The 27,589-nt window shown below is 39.6% G+C and overlaps 1 protein-coding gene across 1 annotated transcript; it reads left to right on the top strand.

Annotated features, from left to right (window-relative positions):
- The first annotated feature begins 10,927 nt into the window (after positions 1–10,927).
- INSL6 (insulin like 6) lies at positions 10,928–25,718 on the top strand. The gene is made up of 2 exons (XM_077759304.1): positions 10,928–11,270; positions 25,313–25,718. The coding sequence occupies exons 1-2, from the start codon at positions 10,928–10,930 to the stop codon at positions 25,666–25,668; spliced, it is 699 nt and encodes a 232-aa protein (XP_077615430.1). The 3' UTR covers positions 25,669–25,718.
- Positions 25,719–27,589: the final 1,871 nt, after the last annotated feature.

Genomic DNA, 27,589 nt, shown 5'->3' with positions numbered 1-27,589 from the left:
CTAAATCATGTATTTTTTATTGGGAATGGAGGATCTTTATTAGTTTATTCCAAAGTACTATAACTTCCCCAGCAAGCCCTCAGGCTTACCTGAGTGGAGCAGATCTAGTCTGACTGCATTTTGAACACAAATAAAATGGGTTTATAAACATGTGATCTAATTTGTACTTAAAAGTTTATGTATACTCTGAGAGTGATCTAATGAGTCCATTTCCTCCAACTTGGAAACTGACTTATTTTAACATTTAAAAAGTGACAAAACCTGGTCACAAAATGCAACAATCACAGACTACCATAAATCCATTATAAAGATATATATAAGGTTTTTACACAAATATGTGTTACTAACATTTTCTTCCTGGGATTGTGAAACCCTATCAATTTTTCCGTGTGTGTGTGTGTGTGTGCGCGCGCGCGTGTGTGTGTGTGTACGTGCTCTCCAGTATCTAGAAGTGTCAATTACAATTTCAAATAAAAAATATTCAGATAGCTGGTAACAACTCACCAGGGAAATCAAAAGAAAATGAAATTGGTAGAATGTGATACAATCTGATTACCCACCGCTATAAGATCCTCAGTCTGGTGCTAAGACTTAAGAGATGACACCAGAGTGTTTTCCTAATCCCTGTCAGGATCTCTAGAGAGCAGATCCCTCTAATCTTAGGGATCCTGTCTTCTGCAACATGGAACAGAAAAGTCCATGTAAACTTTACACATCACTGTACAAACCTAAAGTGATATTTTGGGAATTTTAATACTTTTCACAGGACTTGGTTTAAACATCATCAGGTTTCTTTCTTTTGTGAACAATTTTCTGTCCATCCATCACAATTTTATAGACTGATGTGCAAGGCAATACAGAAATCAATCTAATTGTTGTACAGCTTTTAATGCTTGAAGATGAAATACATATAAATGGGGTAGTTTGGAAAAATAATAGGTTATACAGCAAGTGTTAAACTAAGACAATCTCTAGCTGATGAGTTTACAGGTCAATTTTATTTTTTTAACTATATTTTCTATAATGACCATAACATACCTTTAAATAAGAAAATGACATTAAAAATTACAAATATTTAAGCATAAAAAATAGTTGTAGAGGAGGGAAAGGGAGTTAAATTCAAAATTTAAAACAGGCAAGGAGTAAAAGAACACTGACAGCACACGGAAACGGGGTGTCGGGAGGGGAGGTGCAGAGGAAGACACGGTGCTAAGGAAGCAAATGCTGTGGAACCTGTTGGAGAAATGGGGTGGGGCTAGGACCCTTGACTCAAGAGCTGAGTGTTAACCCAAGGGCTATAAAAGCTCCCTGGAGCCAGGAAGGGGAAGTATTCTGAACCCCAGGAGAGGTGCACAGGCAAGGGCAGCAGGCAACAGCAGCTGCAGTCCCCAGAGAAAGGCTGAAATGCCAGAGCTGGAGAGACCCGGCCAGGATCCTGGGCCTGTTCTGATCTCACAGGCAGGCAAGGAGTCTGGCTGCTGCTGAACCTCAGTGATGAAAAGGTGAGGTTACCTGACATCGAATTCCTAAATAACATGATGATTACGTGTGAGAAACACCACAAGAGGATCTCCAACATCCCGGAGGAGCTGCTACCAAGCCCAACAAAAGAAGGAAGTTATCAATACAATTATGTTGTAAAAAAAGGTTGTTACAAAAATATTTTCTGAAAATCTTCACAATATAGAGTAATTGTTGATTTTCACCTATCTTCATATATATTCTCCATGCTACATCCATCAATGAAGTCATGAATGATTACTAGAACATGAGAAATCATTATTAGTGTTTACACTCTCCATTTGTTGTGTAAGAGTATACAGTCCCTCCACAATGGGCTTCCTCTCAATCTTTTAATGCTAAAGAAGTCTCTTTGTTTTTAATCAATGGTATCACTGCTATCAATTGCACTTTTAACTTTATTAACTTCAAAATGAGTATAAAAAGCTTAATTATTTAACCCAACATAATAACTCATTTTGTACACACCTAACACGAAGCACATACAAAAATAATAAGACGTTTTCATTAATCTTGCCAAGATAGACCATGTGAACATTAAACTACAAAACTTGCAATTTTCTACTTGAGCCCAATTGTATTTTTTGTCTTGTTGAAGTCGTGTTTGAAAACAGATTCAGTACCAAATACATATGGATTTGGGGGCCCAAATAAACTCAATTATTTTGCAGGTTAGCGTACTTTTGTGCTTCTAAGAGAAGTGACATAAATGAATAATCCTATAGATAACTGAATAAATAATGTTTTATCTTAGAAGAGATTGGTACCTTTAGACTGGTAAAGGAACACATTCAGGCTTACCAATTCAGAAGTTATAGAACATTTATGTATGCAAAATTGCCTGTGAAATGATATGAACATTTGTTAGAACAGTAAACCAGCATGGTATCATCTTAGTGTTTAGTCAACATTACAAGAGAGGAAGACACCAATTCCCATGTTCCAAATCCCAACACGTGGCTAATCATAACCCAGCCTCTGAGGTTCACCATGTCTTCCCTGAGGAACCTTGATGAGCTTCTTCTCTACTGAGGAAACAGAGACCTATAAACTGTAACTCCTCAGAGAGAAAGTCAACATTTTTCTAGAGTTATGCTTTCATCACGGAAACTTTGTTGCTAATTTTAACACTTCCATTCCTATCTCATTTATTACCCAGCACATCGCTCTTTGTCAATTCCAAAACTCCATTTGCTCCAAGGTCCCCTCCCCACCTCACTAGTTCTCCCATTATACTGATTATACTGAGGTCTTTCACCACCATCTGGTGACTCAGTTACTCTCACCTTCCATGCATACCATTTCTCCTACTCTATTTTTTCCTCCATTATAGATGGAAAAATGCCCCCAAAATATAACCCTTCTACCTGCCTGTGTAAGATGTAGCCCATGCCTTTCTTATTCCTAAAAGAATGTGTCTTTGATTAACAGGTATGAATTTGCAAGCATGGTCTTTGCTGAACAAGAAATACCCAGCTTCTTTATTTTTTGTTTTGTTTTGAAGTAGTGTGGTAGGAACCCCTCCCTAAGGAGAAAGAAAAAAAAAAATGAAGAAAAGAGGAGAGAAGACTTCAAGGTCACCTAGATATGGGTCCAGGTGCCTACATCCCCCATGTTCTTGTAAACTGAAACAACTTAATCAGACTGCATGTTTATGTGTGTTACCATATATGGGAGACAGAGAAATAGAAAATGTATAAAAAAAAAAAAACTATGCCATGTGATGTGGGCCACTCAGTTCTTTTGGGTACGAACCCAATTGAGCGGTGCCGGCACGAATAAAGTTGCTTCCTGGAAGGAAAAGCCTCTGTGTCACGACTCTCTGTGTGAGAATCCTGCAACATTGCCTGGGGGCTCGTCCAGGATTCGGAGACGGTGCATTGCCACCTCCCTTGCCACCAGGGTACGAGCCTCGGAGCGCCGGGAGAAGCGACCTCACCTGGCACCAGCAGACCTCTTGATCCATAGGGGACTAGCCTATCCCGGTGAGCCGGGGCGAGGGCCCTGTGTGCGCTAACGGAACCCCTGAGGCCCAGGAACCACCTTATGGAGCGCCACCCACCTGACTGGTAAGAACCCGGGTTCGTGTTGGTGGACCTGCCCCTAAGAGGTGGAAGGGGAGCCTGATCACCTCCCAGAGTTGCACTAGTAAGTCCACCAGGGAAGAGGAACGAAGCTGCAACTCTAAGGTGCTGGATGTAGGGCGGTGGGCTGGAGTCGTGTGAGTGTGTGTGACTGAGACGTACAGCGGGAAGGTTCCAACCTGACCAAGGGCCGAAGTGAGTGTTGAGTCCCAGTCTGCGGTTCCGTGGCGACCTCATACGGCTTAAGGCAGCGTCAGACTTCCTCAGGAGTCTGATCCGGGTCAGGAATTGAAACTGAACCCACCAATACTAAGAGGAGCCTGAAATATCTCCAAGAGGAGAGCGGCCAGAAATGGACAAAGCGGGTGTGCATCCTTTCCAAACTGGTCCCCCTCCTTCCCTGATCTTCCCTTTCTTGTGCGTGAAAGTCATCTGTTAGGGGGAGGAAATGGGTGGAAAGCAGAGTAAACCCACTCCCCTAGAGTGTATGTTGAGGAATTTCAAAAAGGGATATTCAGGACTGAGCCAGCCAGGTAGCCCTTTTCTTTAGTTTTAACAAACCAATATAAATCTGCTGGGAGCCACACCAGTCTCTCTGGATGGCGGTCACAGCAGGGAAATGGCAGTGTTTGCACAGCTCCTGCCATGAGAAACGAAAACTGGTATCTCTTTCTGATACTACTGGCTCATGTTGGAAATAAGCCTGCTGGTATTGACCAGGCCTCACAATATTCCGTATCAGACCAATATACCGCACATAGATACCTCATAAGGAAAATCATATTTCTGCCTTTACAAAAGAGATTTTAGATGAAAGCTATGAGAATGACTGTCAAAAGGCTCTTCCTATGGGCCTTGCAGATCCAAGACTTAGATAATAAAGGGGGTTAAGAACACAGAGTTACAATTAAGCCTGGCCCCGAGACAAAGAGACTCATTTAGAGTTAAGGAACAGATAAGAGCAGAACTTAAGTTAATACTTACACCTTTTCTAACTGGTGATGTATGGCAGTACCTTCCCCAAGGCCTACTTTCTGCAAACACCCTCCCTTACAGGTGGCTGGGATGAGGATAGATAAGAGTAGCTAAAACATAACTCAAAAACAAAAGGCTGACACATTTAGGGCCTCCGTGGTGTTCACACATTCAGCATCAAATAGGTTTCCACAAACAACTTATTAACCAGCTCAAAAACATTCATCTTCTTGAGACCCAGACGGAATGACTCTTAGCCCATCTATACACTTAACCCATGACCTAACCTTAGTGTTATTAACTTAGAACAAATATGTATCCTGTCTTTTACTAAGAATACCCTGTTAATTCTTTAGTTATAAGATTTACTTAACCTCACTATAATTGGAATAGTTCTGCAAGAATATTTTTGTAAAACCTGCTTCTGTACACTTTCCAAAACATCTTATCACAAAGAGTTTTCCATTGTAAAAATTCCTTTTTCTGATGTCATGTTATCATTCAACCTATAAATAAAGACACCAAAACTGACAGGACAGAGATGCCTGCCTGGTGATGAGAAAGAATCTCAGGGCTCTCTCACTCTCTCCTTCGCCAACACCATCCATCCTTCAGGGACCCCTGGACCTGCTGGAGCCGGCCTCCGGCATAAATCCAATTCTGTCACTAGGTTGGGAATTTAGCATCAGACAATATTCTAATGGAACTCCCCGATTAAACTGTGTTTGGAACCCAGGGTCTTAGCACCAAAGCATAATGTCCCCATAGTTTTCAATGGCTTACCACCATGACACCTACCACCCAGCCTGCATGGTCCTCTCAATTCAGGTGCTTGCCTCCCTCACTAGGGATCAACAGAACCTTGCCACGGGTACTTGTTTCTCTGCTCAGGATCCTCTTTCTCTAGGTATATCACAAAGCTATCCTTTTTGAGGTCTTCACCTCTCCAGAGTACTGCCACTGAGCATTAACATAGTAATTTGCCATTTCAGGAATCCAGGATTTCAACCTCTTTCTAATGTAACTCTTCTTCCCCTGACCCTTTCTCCCTCACTCTTATTTGTCTATTGGGCATGCTTCCGTATTTTTTGGTTGACTTGGGTATTTATAGGTCATGGGGGGGGGGGGAACAACTTTAAGCAGCTTCTGCTTTCTGCCAGGCAAAAGTCCGCCAGATAGGGAAAGACTAAGGCTCTGAATACTTGGTTTAATTTTGTGGTGAAAAGATGGTATGGGAGAAAATATCCAAGAAGAAAATACAAGCAAAGATATATCTAAGAAGAAAAAGTAATAATCCAATTAATTATCTTACTGTGCACTTTGACCTTGCACATTATCAACCTCCCCTTCTGCATGGGAATCTTCTTTTGTTCCTAAGATTTTTTTTATAAACAAAGAAAACTGTCTTTGCATCAACCCTTCCTCTGCCAAACCAACAAAACTGCTCCAAGCTCTTCACCTCTCATTCCCTTCTGCATCCACTATAAACTGATCCTGTGAGATTCTACACTAGCCTTCAATCCCAAAATTCAACCTTAACTCTCATCTTTTTTTACTTCTTTTTGATATTTCAGTCCATTAATGACCCTCTCTTTACAGTTAGTTCCTGTTTTGCTTTTATAAAATGACAACATTGTGTTTACATCCTTTCTCTTATCTCCTTTTCTCTTTTAAGTCTTTCCTTGTTTCTTCCCACACAAAATTCCCTGTTCTGTCTTGAAACTATATACCCTGTCCATCAATTAAAGAGACGATGAATTTTTATTGCTTTACCTCACAACTCTTTGCTTCTGACTTTCAAATCTGGATCTCCAGGCTGGAAATCTCAGCATACCTCCAGGCCCATATTCTCATTTGCTGTATTAGGTAATTCCTCTTGAATGTTTTATAGTCACCTGTAATGTGTCATGTCTAAATTTTACCGCACAATTAAATTTCCCTCATTATTTTCCCTCAATGTCCTCAGCATTTTCATTCTCCATAACTCAAAGCCCCAGTCTTTTTAAATTTGTCTCTCTCTCCTACCTCCAGCTTACATTCAACCAGTCACCAAGTCCTATGATGCTTCCTTTAAAAATCACTCTTATCAGTCCTTCTGGTTTATTTCCACTCTTTCCATCCTATTCCTAGCTCTCACCAAAAATTCATGGATCAATAATGTGGACTTCTGGTTGGTTTCTCCACTTTCTTTTCTTCTCCACCCTCTTCTGTACGGAGTTAAATCATTTATCTTAAGCTTTAATTTCACCACGTTCAGACCTTATCCCAATTAGTTTATAACCTCCAACTTGCCACAGGATAAAAAGAATAAAATCCAAACTCCTTAGTCTGAATTTTAAAGTTTCCTTTATTCTGTAGCCATACTTCATCTTCTAGTAATCCCTAACATAAACTATTATCTAGGTTCTTTCCCTAGAATATGTCTCACTCAGTTCCATCCATGCCTTTGCACCTGCTGTGTTCCCTTCTTCCTGAAGGGAAACCCAGCCTCTCCACTGCCTACCTTTCCATCAATGCTCAGTTTCTGTCTCCTAGATGAAGCCTTCCAAGACCAGTGCAGCCCACAACAGCCCTTCCTTACTACAAACTACTGTAGTTAAAATCTCCACAGCTCATTTTGACATTTAACCAGTAATGTTTTCACTCCATTATATTTTCAACATAATTAAAATAAGAAGTTTAAGCTTCTTATGCTTAAAGCTATTTCACTTATTTCATTTATATCTCCTAAACACCAAAGACTCCCCGCCCCCCAGATGAATTAATGGAAAATCTCTTCTAGGACTGGACCAAGACTATACTGACTGCATACTACCCTATATGTACTAAAAATAAAAACATGAAAATTGACTTCAAATGCACTCTCTCAAACTCTTGCCAAATTATCTGATATCTGATATATAACAAAATACAAAATTTTTAGAAGAGGATTCTACATATTATCTCATTTGATTCTCATGTTCCAACAAAACAGAGTTGGCAATAATTACCACAGCTGATACTTATTGAGTACTATGTGTCAGGCACTGTAGCTCCTCACTTATTATCTCATGTATTATCTATGTTAATGCATTATCTCATTTAACCCTTTATTAGCTTTATCAGAAGGTACTATTATTATCTACCTTTAACCTCTGCCACATATTCATGAGACACATAAGTAACCTGTGGTGTATGACTTCTTTAGGTTTGTATAGCTACCTAGTCTGTTGGCTGGGATCGGGCACTAAGTGTCTTTACTCTCAGTGGAGTGAATTTTTAAACTCATTCTGAGGCTATTACCTTAGTTTTGTTTGTTTTTGTGTGACTTTTTCTTTGTCCAAATTATTATTTCCTCTCATATAAGGTTTTGGTCTCAAAAGATTTGCTTTGATATTATGATATCAAATTATCATAATTTTTTAATAAATTATGGTTATATAAAGTAGGTTAAGAGTTATGGTTATATACAGTAAGGTTAAGAGTTTGGGCTCCAGAGAGAGACTATTTCTAATCAGGCTTCTGCCCCTTACTAGCTCTGTTATCTTTGGTAGGTTTCTTAATCTCTTTATGTCTGAGCTCCCTTGTCTATATAATGGGGATAATTACAGTACTATTTGATATGATTGCTACAAGGATTAAATGGGGTAAAGCATGGACACCTACTTAGGAAAATGCCTGGCATGTGGTAATCACTCAATAATGATGTTATTACTACCGTTCTTTCAAAAACACATCTTTGGATATGTTTTTCTTGTATGTATTCAAGAATACATATAAATGAGTATGTATAATAGTTCCTGATGTAATTCCTCAACACGTGTTTTTTAATATTCCTTCAAAACATATCTTTGAATACATACTGTTAGTATGTATTCCGGAATACATACTTGAAGTAAACACCAAAAATAAAGTGTTAACAAGACCAACATTATAGTAGGAGACACACAATAAACTGGACAGAAAGCAAAAGGTAAAGAAGACATTACCTGTATTATAATCAAACAAGCTTATAATTATTACAATTAATTGTATCTTACAAATTTTAAACTACAAATTGAAAGAATTAAACCATGGGAATCCTAGTTTCCATATTAGGGTATCAACATAAAATGCTAAAAATACTCCAGTATAATTCCTAATAATTCCGTATTTTATCTTGCATAAATAAAATCCTCACTTATAAATACTCCAGGGATACTTGGATTGAGTGTCCAATTCTTGGTTTCGGATCTCACCCTTCCTGAGTTCAAGCCCTACATCAATCAGGCTCCGCGCTGATAATGCAGAACCTGCCTGGTATTCTTTCTCTCTCATTCTCTGTCTCTCCCTCTCCCCGTCGTGTGCACTCTTTCAAAATAAATAAATAAACTTTAAAAAATAAAAATCTTTTTAAAAAAGTAACTTATAAATACTCAAATGTGGTTTATTAGGCAGCTACCACTTGATGGCAATAGCGTGGCATAAAACAGGACAGGATACTAATGAATACCTCAGGAATTCATTTAGTAATTCATAATAGTTGTAACTCTTTCATTCAAAGTAAATCCCTAATAATTTGTTCAGTTCAATAAATTCATTGGATCTTGCTAATAAAAACAACCACCATTAGCAGTTAATGTATTCATTCACTCACTAAATGTTTATTAACGGTCTATTTAGTAGGTACTCTCCTAGGCACTGGATAATAAATAGGAGAAAAAAATGGTTTTACTTCTTGATGACCTTACAACTAGTAGATAGGTACATGACTTTTTTTTTAATTTTTTTTTTTAATGTTTTATTTATTTCTAGGAGACAGAGAGAGACAGCGTGAGCAGGGGAGGGTCAGAGAGAGAGGGAGTCACAGACTGAAACAGGCTCCAGGCTCTGAGCGGGCAGTCAGCACAGAGCCCGACGCGGGGCTCGAACCCACGAACCGCGAGATCATGACCTAAGCGAAAGTCGGACGCTTAACCGACTAAGCCACCCAGGCGCCCCATGACTTTTTTTAAAAAAATCACCACAGTGCAGTAAAGAATCATAATTACGACATAACTATGAAACAGGGTATAAAGAGGGGCCCGGATGGCTCAGTCGGTTGAGCCTCCAACTACTGACTTCGGATCAGCTGTGATTCTCTCTCCCCTCTCTCGCTCTCCCCCTCGGTCCCTCACTTCAGCTCCTATGCACTCCCTCTCTCTAAAAATAAAAAGTAAAATAGGGTATAAAGGAACAAGCAGTCAATTCTTGGGGATTCATTAACTGATCCACGACATGAGTGTTAGTGCTATTAACATTTCACTTATTATTTGCTGTATATATTATCAGTTATAATTACTAGCATCAATGTGTTACTGAGAACGTAGTAGTGCCCGGCGCTGTTCAAGGCAGAGGATATCAAAGAAAACGAAATAACCGAAATGCAGGCCTGAGCGGAGCTGACGCTCGGGTAGGTGAATGCGGGTATAAACCAAACTGGCCAGGTTCCGACATACACTGCTTTTGAGAGGCTTTTTTGCGTGCCTCCTCTCCGTCTAAGGAATGTCTTCATTCACCGGGCTCCCCCGATGGCAGCCCTGGCTAGAGCCCACGGCCCACTGCAGTTTGGACACTCGCTGCTTTCAGGAAGGTGATGGCCTCGCGCTAATCACATCACTTCCATCTTTTTTAACAAAAACAGTCCGAGTCCAGCTAACCGCACAGCGCCCCCTGACGCCCAGGGGAAGCAGGGCAACGCTGGGAAAAAGGAAAAGGCCGAGGAAGACGCGGAGGCGGGGAGTCTACACCGACGCGCGCGGGGCCGCGCGCCCCTCCTCCCGCACGGTCCCCGACTGCCCCCCGCTGGCCGGCACTGCATCCTCCCGCGCCGACGCACGAATCCGCTCCCGTCTTCTCCGAGAGGACCAAGGACGGGGAGCCGCCGCGCTGCGCTTCCCCGCGCTCCCCTCCGAGTTTGGCAAAACACTGTTCTTCTTGGAAGGCAAACCCCGTAGGGGCCCCTGTCGCAGGCTAGCTACAAATTGGCAACAATCCTCTGCCATCTCCCCCGACGGCAGCCCATTAGCCTCCAGCTGCTCTTCCCGAGGAGCGGGCGGGGGTCTCCTCAGGCCGCCCGGAATCGGAATCGGGCTGGGGAAGCGCACCCCCGGGGCACAAGGGGAAGCAAACAAGCCTGAGTGCGGCTTGGGGGCGGACGTTATTAAACAAGCGCACGAATCAACGTGAACTTACTACCGAAGTCCACACCCGCGGGGTGACGAGAGAACGTGTTTCTGAGGGAGCGACGCCCCGTGACCAACCGGGCAAAAGGGCGGCAAAGGCACTCCGCTAGAAGCAGCACCCCCTTTTCTGATTTTACTGGGTAACCGGGGCCCCACGGGTCACGGATGCGTCCCTCTGGAGGGGAGGGCAAAAACGCCAACACACGACGAACTTTCGGAACCAGAGCCCGCCACCTACCTGGCTCCGAGAGCCCACGCAGGGCGGCCGCCTCGCCGCTCCCGCTTCNTGAGCTGAGCGACATCAGCAAAGCTAGGAAGCTGTGCGGCAGGCACCTCATGAAGGAAATCGTAAAACTCTGTGGCAATGTCAGCTGGCACTTCTTGAAGGAGGAAACCCCCAAAATCCCACTGTTTCCCCAGGCCGATGAGAAGATCGAGACCTTCATCCCCGACCGGCTGGAAAGCTCCCAAACCACTTTCCCAGCCTGGGCGAGAGGCACAAACCCAGGTAAAAATACAAACCAAAGGCGTGTTTGTTCATCCTTGTACATTTCTTTCCCCCAGATTCGCTCTGCCAGGCAGGGAGCTTCCTCGGGAAATGGAACTTGTGCCTAGCACCCAGAAAAATAAAAAAATTTTGTAAGCCAGTATATTGGCAACAGACAATGAAGCTTTTTTTTTTTAACTGAGAGGAAATAAGTATGCACATATAAATGAATACATTTATATAAGAATGCTACTTCTTCCCTAGCTTTCCCTTAGCTGAGTATACTTGTCATCTGACAAACTCTTTCAAAAACTCTTAAATTTCATTTTCCCTGTGAGATCATCACTGACTCTTTCATAGCTTCTCACTCCATTCTCCATCCACCACGATGTCTAACACGTAGATCTATCTGACCATCATCAGGACCGGCCCAACGATCGGCCCAGCCCAGTGCAGAATAGAAATACAGGGCGCCTTGTTCAGAAGCAAGATAGGGCCATCGAAGGTACTAAAGTAAAGAGTTTTTCCCCCTTTTTTGTATCTCCTCCGCTCACATACATGGTCCATTGTCCCATCAGACTTCACTTAAAAATTAAAGTACTTAACACTTCAATTATAAGATAAAAATTTTTGAGACTTTCAAGACCGCAACAATAGAGCATTATGAAAAACACAAAGTTCTCCTAAGCGCTGACTGCAGGAGTCTCATCCCGTAAGGCCAGTCCAGTATACCATACCATATTATAGGGATTATTTCATGCATGTTTTTATCTGAAATGCCGAGCAGAGGGCCTGGCACACACTATGTGCTTAATACATGCTGAATGTATACTTAATGCTTTTATGCAGTCTTTAGGAAGAATATTCTTGTTTCAGATCCACTGTTCTCTTCCAAATGTAGTTGTACATTTTAGTATCAACGTGGTTTGCCATTTTAAAAGAAAATACATTTTATGTATAGGCTGTCCATAGCACAGGGTCATTGAAATTATTGCCTTTAAAGTAATTCAATTAATTTAATTTGATTTGGACAAATTTTGCAAAAAGTCAAGATTACTGAAATTAAGGAAAGGGGTGGACTATTGTGCCCAAAAAACACCCTCCTGTGGATGACTGAAACAAGTAGCCTCCCACATCATAGGTGCTTGTTAACTTATTATTTAATGAGTGAATGAACAGAACTTATTCCATTCTTCCTATTGCTGCTAAGGGGACAAAAACTTTGAAATACAGAAATAACAGAAACGACCAGACTGAATCTTGGATCATTTTCTACCACCAAACCTACATACATGTAAACTCATTTTATTTTGCTCTTATAATGAAAGAAGTATCTCTCCCCAGCCTTCCAGTACTTTAATTGAGTGGTTCCCATACTTTAACACGCATATGATTCTCTTGGAGAACAAAAGCTGTCAATAGATAGGTTCTCAATCAGTAGGGGTTGGGATGAGGCCCTAGCAGTCCACATTTTTACATGCTCCCAGAAATGCCTGATGCTCTCACTACCTATACTGTAGTCAAAATTTTACATTCAGACATCCAAACTTGAGTTTATTTATTTTTTTAAATGTTTTTAATGTTTATTTGAGAGAGAGAGAGAGAGATGATTCTTCAAGCGGGGAAGGGGCAGAGAGAGCAGGAGACCCAGAATCCGAAGCAGGCTCCAGGCTCTGAGCTGTCAGCACAAAACCCGACTCAGGGGCTGGAATCCACGAACCGTGAAATCATGACCTGAGTCAAAGTTGGAAGCTTAACCGACTGAGCAAGGCAGGTGCCCCAATAAGCTTGGGTTTGTTATTTAAAAAGAACTTGGAATCCCTTTTCTCATCAAAGCCTGCTCTGAAGACTATTAAATTTTTCAAGAGTAACTTTAAAACTCAGAGCTGATTAATGACTCCTTTGTTTCAGGTATTATTCACACTACCCTGGAGGAATAAATGCTATTAATTCAATGAAAAGGGAGTTTCCGTGAAACAAGATTTGTTGGAAATTAAAATGTATCTTACCACATTTTAGAATTGTCTTACTCATGTAAACATGTCATTGTGAGAACTATGTAAAAGACAGTTTTCTGAAGTGGAAATGTCATGTGGCAGTAAAGCCACAGTTGTCTTAAAATGTGTGGAAGAGTGAAAAATGGATTTAAGTTATCAATATGAATTTGCATCGAGTTCATTTTTTTATTCGCAAATTAGTTAACATACAGTGTAATCTCGGCTTCAGGAGGAGAACCCAGTGATTCATCTCTTACATATGACATCCAGTGCTCATTCCGAAAAGTGCCCTCCTTAATGCCTGTCACCTACTTAACCCACTCCCATCCCCATCAACCGTCAGTTCGTTCTCTGTATTTAAAAGTCTCTTATGATTTTTTATCTTATTTTTCCTTCCCTTCCCCTATGTTCATCTGTTAAGTTTCTCAAATTCCACGAGTGAAAATTATATATCTTTCTTGAATTTGTGCCAAAGTTTTAAAAATTATTAATCTATTAGGAAAGATGACATTCAGTCTATCCTGTTAATTTCCAGTGAATAATTAGAAGTTGTAGAGAGGTATGTGTTCCAAATAGAGAATGTATAATTATGCCATTTCTGTCCGTTTGAATGTGGCTGAACAGTTGATTAACTTTAACTTGTACTAGCAGGACACATTTCTATGTTAGATCAAGTCAGTTACCAACAATTTTAATCTTCTGATGATCTATCTGACTCCGACATAGGGAAAGATAGTTTGGTGCACTGATATTAAAAAATGCTTCTTGGAGGGCGCCTAGGTGGCTCAGTTGGTTAAGCATCCAACTCTTGATTTCAGCTCCAGTCATTGTCTCGTGCTTCATGGGACTGAGTCTCCCTTGTGGCTCTACACTGGCAGTACGGAGCCTGCTTGAGATTCTCTCTCTCTCTCTCTCTCTCTCTCTTTCTCTCTCCCTCTCTCTCTCTACTCCTCCCCTGCAAAAATAAACATTTTTTAAATGCCCTTTTTCAGAGCTATTCATACATAAATTGAATCTGAAATTGTGTGCGCTTCTCAATAGTGGATCTTTGAGGGTATGTATGGGCCATGGCTCCAAGACCTACCCCAGAATGTGGCATCATGAAGCTAACATCATATTTCTAAATTCTGACTGGGTATGGTACTTCCCAGCTGTTAGTGCCAGGTGAAATTATGAATGTGTTGTCACTAGCTTTTCATAATCGGTAACACCTATTCCAGTTAGATTGGTCATATTCCCCTATTCTTGGTCTTCATTCATTTATTCTTGTTTTTTGTTTGTTTTTTAGATATCATTATCACAAATGGGCTGTGCAGGACCCCCTTCTTTATATATTAATTCAATAAAATTCGAGTGCCTGTCATGTGCTAGGTATGCTTCTTGGTGCTTGGAATATAAAGGTGAAGAGTTTTCCTCAGGTAGCAGTGTAGGCTCCTCCCCTTATGAAGTTTACAGAATAGTGAACATAGATGGTACACATAAGTACATTACACAGTATGTTGGAAGATGATTAGTCTTCTGCTATCTCCTTTCTCCACTCCCATTCTCCTCCTCCCATAGGCAACCATTCCAAATTGTGTATTTATATTTGTATACTTTTTTTGCAACTTGTGCATTATTTATTGTGTGGTGTATTTTTAAAATATATTGAAATGGTATTAAAGATCTATCTCTTGAGGCACCTGGGTGGCTCAGTCAGTTGGGCATCTGACTTTGGCTCAGGTCATGATCTCACAGTTCATGAGTTCGAACCCCGCGTCAGGCTCTGTGCTGGTGGCTCAGAGCCTGGAGCCTGCTTCAGATTCTGTGTCTCCCTCTCTCTCTGACCTTCACCAGCTCATCCTCTGTGTCTCTCTGTCTCTCTATCTCAAAAATAAATAAACATTAACAAATGTTTTAAAGATCTATCTCATAGTATTTGTGAACAATGCTTCAGACTGCTCCATAATATTTATACACATTCCCGACATTTTATTTATTCTCTCAGCAGTGAGCACCTAACTTAAATAGCCTTCAACTTCCTGCCACTATAAATAACACTGCAGTGAACAAACATCACGACATATGCTCCGTTAAGGAACTGTGTGAACATTTCTCAGAGATATATACCTAGGGGTAAAATTGCTATGTAAGAAAACGTGTGTATGCTGCATTTGCTTGAGGTGTGCCAGACTGCTCTGCAGAATGGATGCACCAATTTACCATTGCACTCATCAGTGCTCATGGGCTCCTGTGTTCTCATGTTCATACCAACAGTTAGCATTATACAGTTCTTTACTTTTCTCCATGTGATAGGATGAAATGGCATCTTATTTTTGTCTTAACTTGATCTGGATGTGAGCACCTCTTCATATATACATTAGTCTTTGGGGGGTTTTCCCCCTAAAGTTTTCTGTATATAATTTTCATTTGGAGTTGAATTAGTTGATTTCTAAGAGTCATTGTACTATGCACAATAGCTGTTGGCTTTAGATACTGCAAGTATGTTCTCCTATTCTGTCATCTGTCTATTGGTGCTGCTTGACAGAAAACCTCAATTTTTATATAATTAGGCAATAAGTGTTTTGCCTTATTCTTCATACTTCTGAAATTTTACTTTAGAGGTCCTTTTCTGTCCCTCTGTTCACTTTATAGATTTACTTTTCACATTAGGTTCTTAATTCTTCTGGAGACTGCTTTGGTCTGTTCTGGCTAGCATTACTATCTTAGTTTTTTTCAAGATGTCTTATTTTTCTCTACAAAAGTAGCTAATTTTCTTGATACCACCAACTATATAATAATTTTTTCCATTGACTTCTAGACCTACCTTTTTTGTTTACTGTTTGTCTGAGTTTCCTATTCTATTTAATTGGTCTTTCTATTTGACCATGTACAATTACTATACTGTTTTTTAATGATATGACTCTGTAGGATGTCATTTATAGGAGGGCACATCTTCAATGTTTTTTTCCCCTTAAGATTCACTAATTCTCAACCTTTATTCTTCCCTATATAATTAACAGTAAGTGCATTGAATTTTCTTAAGAAATCCATCTGCTAAGCGGTGCCTGGTGGCTAGGTCAGTTAAGCATCAGACCTCTGCTCAGGTTATGATCTCACAGTTCGTGTGTTCAAACCCCACAAGGGGCTCTGTGCTGTCAGCGCAGAGCCTGCTTCAGGCCTCTGCCCCACCCACTCAAAAATAAATAAGCATTAAGAAAATCCATCTGCCTCAACAAAATGTTAGCACCCATATTCAACAATACTTAAAAGGATCATCCATCACAATCAAATGAGATGTATTCTGGGAATTCAAAGATGATTCAGTATTTGCAAACCAATCAGTATGATTCACGAACAAAATGAAGGATAAAAGTCATGATCATCTCAACAGATGCTGAAAAATATTTTGACAAAATTCAACATCATTTATGATAAAAACTCTCAACAGTGTGGGTTTAGAGGGAACATACCTCAACATAGTAAAGACCATGTATGAAAAACCCAGAGTTAACTTCATACTCAAATGTGAAAACCTGAGAGATTTTCCTCTAACATCAAGAATAAGACATGGATGCCCACTCTCACCACTTTAATTCAAAATAGGACTGGAAGTCCTAGCCACAGTAATCAGATAAGAAAAATAAATAAGAAAAAAAAATTTTTTAAATGGGGGGGCGCCTGGGTGGCTCAGTCGGTTAAGCGTTCGACTTTGGCTCAGGTCACGATCTCGTGGTCCATGAGTTCAAGCCCTGTGTTGGGCTCTGTGCTGACAGCTCAGAGCCTGGAGCCTGTTTCAGATTCTGTGCTTCCCTCTCTCTCTGTCTCTTCCCTGCTCATGCTCCATCTCTCTCTCAAAAATAAATAAACATTAAAAAATAAAGAAAAAGAAAAAGAAGTAAGAGCCATCCATATTAGTAAGGAAGAAGATACACTGTCACTATTTGCAGATGATATGGTACCATACATAGGAAACTCTAAAGACGCCACCAAAAAACCATTAGAAGTAATAAATGAATTCAGTAAAGTTGCAGGGTACAAAATTAATGTACAGAATTGGTAGTGTCTCTATACACTAATAATGAAGTAGCAGAAAGAGAAATTAAGAAAACATCCCCATTTACTATTGCACCAAAAGTAATAAAATATCTTGTAATAAACTGAACCAAGGAGGTGAAGGGCCTATCTTCTGAAAATTATAAAAACATTGATGAGAGAAATTGAAGATGGCACAAATAGAGATATATTCCATTCTCATGGATTGGGAGAATTAATATTTTTAAAATGTACATCTACAGATTCAGTGCAATTCCTACCAAAACAGCATTTTTTACAAAACTGGAACAAATAAGACTAAAAATTGTATGGAACCCCCCCACACACACACACACAAATAGGCAAAGCAGCCTTGAGAAAAAAGAACAAAGCAGGAGGAATTACAATTCTAGATTTCAAAATATACTACAAAACTACAGTAATCAAAATAGTATGGTCCTGGCAGAAGAATAGACACATAGATCAATAAAAACAGGCTAGAAAGCCCAGAAATAAACCATACTTTTATGGTCAATCTATGACAAAGGAGGAATGATATAAAATGAGGAAAAGATAGTCTCTTCAGTAAATTGTGCTGGGAAAACTAGATAGCTACCTGCAAAAGAGTGAAACTGGACCATACACAAAAATAAATTCCAAATGGATTAAAGACCTAAATGTGAGACCTGAAACCTTAAATTTCCTAGAAGAGAACAGGCATTAATTTCTTTAATATCAGCCAGAGAAACATTTTTCTAGATCTGTCTCCTAAGGCATTCAAAATATTTTTGCAAAAGCAAAAATAAACTATTGGGACTTCACCAAAATAAAAAGCTTTTACACAGCAAAGGAAATCATCAATGAAACAAAAGGCAACCTGCTGAATGAGGGATGATATTTGCAAATGATATACCTGATAAGGGGTTAATGTTTAAAAAATAGAAAGAACTTAGCTCAAGACCAAAAAAAAAAAAAAAAAAATCCAATTTAAAAATGACCAGAGGACCAAAATAGATATTTTCCCAAAGAAGACATACGGCCAATAGACATGTTAGAAGATGCTCAACATTACTAATCATCAGGGAAAAGCCAATCGAAACCACAATGAGATGTCACCTCATACCTATCACAATAGCTAAAATCAGAAAGATAAGAGGGGCACCTGGGTGGCTCAGCTGGTTAGGTGTCTGACTCTTGATTTTGGCTCAGGTCATGATCTCATGACTTGTGGGTTGGAGCCCCGCATCAGTATGTCTGCTGACAGCACAGAGCCTGCTTGGGATTCTCTCTCGCCCTCCCTTTCTCTGGCTCCATCCCACTCTCTCTCAAAATAAGTAAATACACCTTAAAAAAACATAAAGAGACAAGAAATAACAAGTGTTGGTGAGGATGTGAAGAAAAAAGAACCTTGTGCACTTTGGTGGGAATGTAAGTTGGTGTAGCCACAGTGAAAACCTCTATGGAGGCTCCTCAAAATTAAAAATAGAAACACCGTATGATCCAGTAATTTCACTTCTGGGTATTTACCCCCCAAAACCCAAAAATAGTAGTTCACAAAGATATGTCCCCCTATGTTTATTGTAGCATTATTTACAATAACTAAGAAATGGAAGCAACCCAAGTGTCCATTGATAGATGAGTGAATAAAGAAAAGGTGGTACACACACACACACACACACACACACAGAGGAAAATTATATAGCCATTCAGAGAATGAGATCTTGCTATTTGTGACAGCATAGGTAGACCTGGAAGGTATTACACTAAGTGAGGTAAGTCAGACTGAGAAAGACAAATACCACAGACCTATAAATGCAGAGAATAAACTGATAGTTGCCAGAGGAAAGGGTGGTAGAGAGAATGGGCAAAATCTGTAAAGGGGAGTGGGAGATACAAGCTTCCACTTATGGAATGACTAAGTCATGGGAATAAAAGGTACAGCATAGGAAATATAGTCAATGACATTATAATAGCATTATATGGTGACATATGATAGCTATTCTTGTGGTGAGCACAGCATAATGAAAAAAATAAAAATCTATCTGTAGGTTTAATTGAGATGCATGGAATATATAGATTAATTTGAAGAAGATTTGTATCTTTTAAAAATAACAAGTGTGGAGTATTTTTATATTCTATCATTAGAATTTTAAAGTTTTCTCAGTGGAGATTTTCTCTATTGTAAAATCCTTATACTTTGTTTTCGTTGCTATTGTAAATACCTTCTAATTGTATTTGTGTTGAGTGATTTTTGGTTAGAGAAATGCAAAGGAGTTTTACAGGATGATCTTTATCTAGTAATTATGCTGAACTACCTTAATGGTTCTCAGAGTTTGTTTCTACATTCTATCATTTACAAATGATAGTTTTGTCACTTCCTTTCTAAACCTTACACTAGTATTCTTCTTTATTTTTCTTCTAGCATTGGCCAGGTCCTATAGTGTTAAGCAGTAGTAATAGTGTGATGTCTTGTCATGTTCCTAATTTTAAAGGGGAATGCGTTTAAATTTCTCCATTAGGTATAATGTTTATAATGTTATATAAACTTTACCAAAATAAGGGAGTTGCAATTTTTTTAATCATTACAAGTAGGGCTGAACATTCTTAAGGCCTTTTGGGGGATATCATTTTGCATATTAATATGATTTTTCTCTTTTACTAATTAATTCACCAAATACTTATTCAGTACCTGTTAAGGGTCAGGTACTGCTGTAAGCCCTTGGGATATAAGTCAACAAAGCAGATGTCTGGTCTCATGGAGATTGCACAGTAAGAGAACATAATACATGAGTAAATATTTGAAGGTAATAAGAACTATAGAAAAGAGCAAAACAGGATAAGGGAGATCAGGAGGAGGGCGGCTGGAGGGTGCGTGATAGGATTAAATACTGTAGTCAAGGCAGCGCTCATTGGAAAGGTGAGGTTTGAGAAAGAAGGAGGTAAAGGACTCAGGCAAGCAGACAGCTGGGGGAAGGGTGTTTAGGCAGAGGAATGAGCAGAGCAAATGCACTTCTGTGCTGTTCACACAGGGCAGGCAAGGCTCTTGTGGCTAGAGCAGAGAGAGAGGTTATAGGCAGGCCTAGAGACGGTGTTTAGACCACTGTAAGGGCTTTGGCTTTACTGTGAGTGGTAAAGTCATTACAGGCTTTCAAGAAGAAGAATGACATTAATTGACATTTTAAAGGGACCGCTCTGGCTCCTGTGTTGCGGACAGGTTGTAGGGAGGCAGGCATAGAAGCAGAGAGCTGCTTTGGGCCGTGCGGTGTTCGAGATGACAGCTGCCGGATGAGATGGTAGCAGCGGAGGTACTGGAAGTTGTTTTATTCCTGATCTATTTGAGCAGGTTTTATGTAAGCTACGAGAAAAAAGAGAACTCAAGAATGATTCCAATATGATTGGTGAAATGTTTATTTATTTTAAGAGAGAGAGAAGTGACCAGGAGAGGGACAGAGAGAGAGAGAGAGAGAGAGAGGAGAGAGGATCCCAAGCAGCCTCCATGCTGTCATGCAGAGCCCAACATGGGGCTCGATACCATGAATCATGAGATCCATAACCTGAGCCAGAAATCAAGAGTGGGACACTTAACCGACGAAGCCACCAGGCGCCCCCCAGTATTTCTTTGAAATGTGATCCCAGAGTTTTTGCTTTGAACACCTGGAAGTATAGGGCTCCTATCAACTGAGATAAGAAGGGCCTCAGGTGAAACAGATCTGGAAGACTATCAGTGCTTCAGTTTGGTGCACATTGACTTTGAGATACTGAAGTGGAAACACTGAGTGGGAAGTAGAACATATGAATCTGGGGTTTGGAAAAAATCTTACTTGAAGACAGGGATTTAGGAAGCATAGGTACATAGATGGTTTTCAGAGCCGTAGGACTGGATGAGATCACCAAGAGAAGAAGTGTAAATAGAAAAGAGCACCAAGGACTGAGTCCTAGAAGACATCAATATTAAAAAGCTGAAGAGGAAGTATTTGCAAAGGAGACAGAAAAGAAACAAATAGGTGGGAAGAAGAGAGAAGGTGGTGTCCTGGACACCAAGTGAAGAAAGTGAGTCAGATGAGAAGTGGTTGTTGAATTAGCAATATAGAGATCATTTGCGACCTAGAAAAGAGAAGTTTGGTGAAGCAATGGAACAAAAGTCTGATTAGAGAGGGTTTAAGACAGAATGAGAGAAAAGGAATTAACAAATAATAGAAAACTATGAAGGAGTTTGGCTACACAGGGGAGACAACAAACAGGATGGTAACTGGTAGGGTAAGCAAAGCCAAGAGAAGTGGTTTGGGCTTTTTTTAAGCGGAAGAAATAATTTTTCTTTTCTTATCTTTTTTTTTTTTTTGGTGCTTATAGGAGTGATTCACTAGGCATGAAGAGTTGATGATGAAGGGTATAGAACAGCATTGCTGGAGTGGTACCTTGGAGCAGGAAGAGGAGGGGAGGTCCAGTCCATAAATGGAGTAGCAGGCTTTAGAGTGCGTAGCTCACCTATGTACATAGGTAGGAAGGCAGGATATATGGGTACAGATTTTAAAGACGAGTAAAAAAAAATGGTGAAGGGAACAAATGCAAGTTCTCTTACGATTGCTTTCCTTTTCTTTAAAATAGAAAGCAAACATAACTGAGAGTGAGTAGGAGGGTTAATAATGTGGTAAATTGTATTTTGGGATATTGACTTGTCTTTGAATTCCTGGAATAAACACTTTCTAAATTAATTTGTAAAATATGTTTATGAATTCAGTTAACTAATATCTTATTTAGGACTTCCACATAAACATTTATAAGTAAGTAGGCTCATGTGGTTTTTTGTTTCTTTTTAAATCATGTTGTTCTTATCCAGTTTGGGAAGAAAGCATATATGAGGTTCACAAAAGATACTGGGCAGGTATTGCTCTTCTCTTCTTTTCCTGAAACAACCTGTATATCATTAGAACTTACTGTCCCTGAAAATCAGGTAGAACCTACCTCTAAAACCATCTATGTCTGTCTTTCTAAGTTTTCTGTACCAATTATGGCATCTTGTATTTTTTCTAATAATTCATCCATTTCATTTTGACTTTTAAATGTATAAGCATTCATAATATTCATTTGTGTTAAAAACTCACTTCTCTCTATGGTTCTTTTTTTGTTGTTGTCCATTTTCATCTCTTTTTTCTTGATTAGTCTGGCTAGGGTTGCATCTATTTTCAAGAACCAGTTTTGGGTTTCTAAACATTGACAGTGTTTGGGTTTTGTATTTCACTGAGTTCTTAACTTTTTACTATTTGGGTCCTCTCTGTTGCTCTTTTTCAAATCCATTTATCTGAATACTCGTGTTAACCTTGTCTTCTGGTGAGTACAGCTTGTTTCTCATTAAATTCCCTCCCCAATGTGACATGTAGTTTTCATTAACTAGTCTTTAGCTGCCTTCACTTGTGATTTTCCTTCTTATTGTTTTGTTTTCTTCGTTTTTTGTTTTTTTGTTTGTTTTTTATTCTCTGAGTGACAGAACTTGGCACATCTCTACAGGAAGCTCTTCCTTCAATGTGCCTAGACAACCTAATTTACTTTTTCCCTTCAGTGTCCTCTGTTAATTATGACACATTTTATTCAATCACGGATTTATCTGTCTTAGATGCCTTACTGTTCAATATCTTTAATATCTATCCTAAAGTTTTAATGTTCCACAAGTCAGCTTAAGCATTTTAAATACAAAGTTAGTGGGGCACCTGGATGGCTCAGTTGGTAGAGCATGCGACTCACAATCTCAAGGTAGTGACTTCAAGCCCCGTGTTGGGTGTGGAGCCTACTTTAAAAATACATACATACGTATATACATATGTAAATACAAAATTAGTAAATAGTGTTCTAATAGGACTCTAACTATAAGAGACAGGAATTTATCTAAGTAACCTTAAGAAAAACTGGTAGGGGAGATAGTTATTATAGAAACAAGATGTAGGAAAGGACTTGGAAAGGCTCTGGAAGACCTAAGGAATCACATCAGCTTTAAAAACCACCTTCTCTCTTTTTATCTCTCTGTTTCCTTTCTCCTCTAGTATTGATGTTCCTTTATGGCTTTAGCTTGTCATGACAAGCTTCATAGTACCCTTTCAGTGTTGGTTCTCACTAATCTTCTTCTCATTACTTCTTAGTCATAAGTTCACAGATAGGAAATTAATGGGCCAACTCATGTTTTCACATGGCATGGATTGCTGGCCACCATGGTAGATTGGTTTCTTTGGGGTCAGGTACTGACAACCTCCAGTCTGTTCAACTGTGGGCCTAGGGTAGAGTCATGTGGCTCAGAACATGTCTAAGGGCTGGCTCCACAGCAGTGATTATAGGCAAATATATCCTTCTAGAAGAGATAGTAGATATCCAAGGGCAATAATGGAATCCACCAGGTCTCCAATTAATTACCTTTTGGATTTATTTTAATTTTCTTCCAATAATACTGAGTTAAGAGCAGTATAATAGCAATCAGTTCATTGAGCACATCACCACTTCTTCATTTACATATAGTTCAACAAAGAACAAAATGGCTTCCACTAACCACTTAGTTATAAGATGTGCATAAAAAAGACAAATACAGTAATCCCACCTTATCTGCAAGGGATATACTCCAGGACCCCCAGTGGATGCCTGAAAGGATAGTACCAAACCCTATATATGTTGTTTTTTCCTATACACACATACCTAATATAAAATTTAATTTATAAATAAGGCACAGTAAGAAGTTAATAATAACAAAATATAACATATAATAATATACTGTAATAAAAGCTATGTGAATGTGGTCTCTCTCAAAATGTGTTATCTGTCCTTACCCTTCTTGGATGATGTGAGATGATAAAATGCTGGTGTGCTGAGATGAAGTGAGGTAGATGACATAGGCACTGGGATGTAGCATCAGGCTACTACTGACCTTTTGATGCTCTGTCAGGAGGGTCATCTGCTTCCAGACCACAGTTGACTAAGGGTAACTGAAACCAGGGAAAGAGAAATTGCTGATAAGAGGAGACTACGGTAACCCAAGTCAAAGATGGGCAAAAGATTTAAACAGAGGATATACAATAAGCACATGACAGGATGCTCAACATCATTAGTCATTAGGTAAATGCAGATAAAAGCCACAGCAGGCACCACCTCACATCCACTAGGATGGCTATGATCAAAATTGGAAAATGCCAAGTGTGGATGAGGGTGTGGGACAACTGGAACCCTAGTATATCAATGATAGCTCTTAAAACAGTATGGCTACTGTACAGTCTGGTGGTTTCTCAGAAAGTTAAACAAATTTGTTGTATGAACGAGCAGTTGTACTACTAGGTATGTGCATAGAGAATTACAGACATGCATTCACACAAAACTTGTATGTAAATGTTCATAGGAGCAGTGTTCATAATAAACAAAAGGTGGAAACAACCTAAATGTCCATCAACTGATAAATGGATCAACTAAATGTGGTATATCCATACAAAGGAAAACTATTCAGTCATAAAAGGAATAGAATGCTGATACATGCTACAACATAGATAAACCTTGAAAACATTTTGCTCAGTGAAAGAAATCAGACATAAATGGCTACATGTGGTATGATTTCATTTCCAAAATAGGCAAAACCTTAGAAACGAAGAGTAGATTAGTGGTTGCCAGGGGCTGGAGGAAGAAGGAAATGGGGGTGACTGCTAATGGGCATGGGGCTTCTTTTTGGGGTGATACAACTGTTCTGGAATGAGACAGTGTTGATGGTTGCATAACCTTATGAATACACTAAAAAACACTGAATTGTATGCTTTAAAATACTGAGTTTTATGACATGTGAATGATACCTCAAAAATGTTTTCGCATAAAAAATGTGCAGAGGTTTCTAAGCTTTTTTATAGGAAAACACTACTTACAGCTATTTCAGTTAAAATACATATATTGCTTTCGAAAGCCATTTTATTATTTAAAATGTGGTTACTTGTTTTTCAGTAATTAGCAGACTTTAGTATTCTAGTATTACAACTAATTTTTTGGCTACAGGAAGATTTTAATAAAGTAGGATTTTTTTTTCTTGTCTCTCAACAGTTTCTACTTCTGCCCCTGAGGAAGAGGCAATAAACAGTTTGGAGATGTTGTCACTGCCTGAGTACAGATACAAAAGGGCCAACTTGCCACCAGATAAGACAAGAGAATTGTCCTCACAAGATACCAATCAGTATGTTCATGAGATTTTAGAATTTCAGAAGAAAAATGCAAACAAAATTAAAACCTTAAGCGGTGTGTTTTGGGGGAATCATCCCCAAAGAAAACGCAGAGGATACTCAGAAAAGTGTTGTCTTAGAGGATGTACTAAAGAAGAACTCAGCATTGCATGCTTTCCATATATTGATCATAAAAACTTACAGAAACATGTAACATCAGTCATGGCTGACATATACTAACCATCATAGGAATTATACTAACTTAATAAAAGCTTAATATATTTATTTTATTTTTGGTAATTGTCCTTGTAGGTTCTTTGCTGTGAATACCATCTAGCTGCACTTGCAGGCACTTAATAATACATTATGTGGTAATAGGAATCTTGGTATTTTCTTTGGTAATCCCAATTTTTCATATATTTTTATATTTGAAGAAGATCTTACTGGAGGTGGCATGATCCATGTAGACATCTGAGAATTACCTGTCCATGCTCGTCATTGTGCTTGAAACTCTCTCAGGCTGCATTTAAATGGCTTATGGAATGTTCTGCATTCCATCTGTATGACATACAGACTGACGCCCATGACTATTAGGCTCACTCCCTTATGCCAATACATCTGTCCGACCACGTTAAAAATAACTAACCAACTACCACTCCTAGTAGGAGCTCTTATACTGTAATAGTAGGTATGCTTTTAATTCCTTGAGTTTTATTATAGTAACTGGTCAGAAAGTTGCTACTGAGGACTTAAAGAGAGTTCAGTCAATGTCTCTAGATTACAAAAATCTCTCCAAGATACTAGGTCTTTGCTTCAAAAGTATTGATATCATGTGATACTCCATTTTGGCTTGGTCAGAATAGAGTGCTGACCTAGCCAGCAGTGACAGCATCCCCTGGGAACTTGTTAGAAATGCAGTTCTCAAGTCCCACCCCAGACCGACTGAACCAGAAACTCTGGGTGTGGGGCTCAGCAACCTGCGTTGTTACAAGTCCTCCCACTCATTCTGAGGTCAGTTAAAGGTCAAGAACTGCTGGTAAAAGTCATGTTGAAATCTGATACTAGTTATGTGCTTGCATATCTCAACTCAATATGATGTTATAACACCAAGTTCTTGGTGTATTTTTCTACTTTTTGTCCACATGTGAAATATTTTCAGTGGTACAAATTAGAGAAGAACCTAATCCATAATATCCAAAGTGGAATTCTTACTTTCCACTGCTAATTTGGAGGTAAGCATCATTTGATATATTTGTCAAGTTTCTCAAATATGTACTGTAACGCTCTTTACAATTAAAATTTTGATTCCTATTTGGCGCTGTTATTTCTTAGGACAAAGATTCTTTTTCACATGTATTTATATCATATACACTTAGAATGCATTAATAAATACGTCTGAACTTTTTGAACAGTTCCTGGGTAGTCTACATTCAGTTATCTTTCTGAATATGGGGAGTCACCTGCTGAGATACAAAATGACAGATCACATCATGGTTTAGTAGTAGATGAAGTCTGCCGAGCATTAGATGAAAATGCAACATTGAGAAATGCCTATGCTCAGGCCAAAATGCAGTGATGCACTTGAGCCCGGTTTGAATGACAGATTTGTCCTTGTAGTCTAAGAATAAAAATACAGGAGACCGAGGAGTTAAGATGGCAGAGAAGCAGGGGGACCGGGGTTGCCCCCATCCCTCAAACACAGCTGTGGTGAGGTCACATCAGCTGGAACACCTGGGAAATCGATCCGTGCAGTGACAGAAAGACCTCCACGGGTGGCGGGAGACAGCTATGCAGGACAGAGGTGCTGGGCTGTGAACTGGAGCTAAAATAGGGTAGGCACGAAGGGGAGGGAACCCCTTCTGCGGAGAGAGAAGAGGGAGACCGAGAGGCTGTGCAAGGGAGGTGCTGTGCCAGTACAGGAGAAAACCCTGTCTGGACCACGCGCTGGGGAAGGAGAACAGTGCCAGTTTCTATTCTGCCAACAGCTTCAGGAGCTGAAGATTGGAGTTTTCGATCCACCGCGTGTGCGCACCTGGTTGGGAGGAGGCTGGCCCGGGATGCAGTACTGATCTCAGGGGTACACGGGGAGAGAAGGGTCTCCCCAAGGATAAAAGACCCTGCAGGCGCCAACCAAAGGCCTTTGAATGGCAGGGCTAAGTGA

Source organism: Crocuta crocuta, unplaced genomic scaffold, assembly GCF_008692635.1.
Source record: "Crocuta crocuta isolate KB4526 unplaced genomic scaffold, BGI_CrCroc_1.0 scaffold41, whole genome shotgun sequence".
NCBI classification, from domain to species: Eukaryota; Metazoa; Chordata; class Mammalia; order Carnivora; family Hyaenidae; genus Crocuta; species Crocuta crocuta.
Note: the sequence above shows the minus strand (reverse complement) of the source record. Positions and strands in the feature narration are given on the sequence as shown.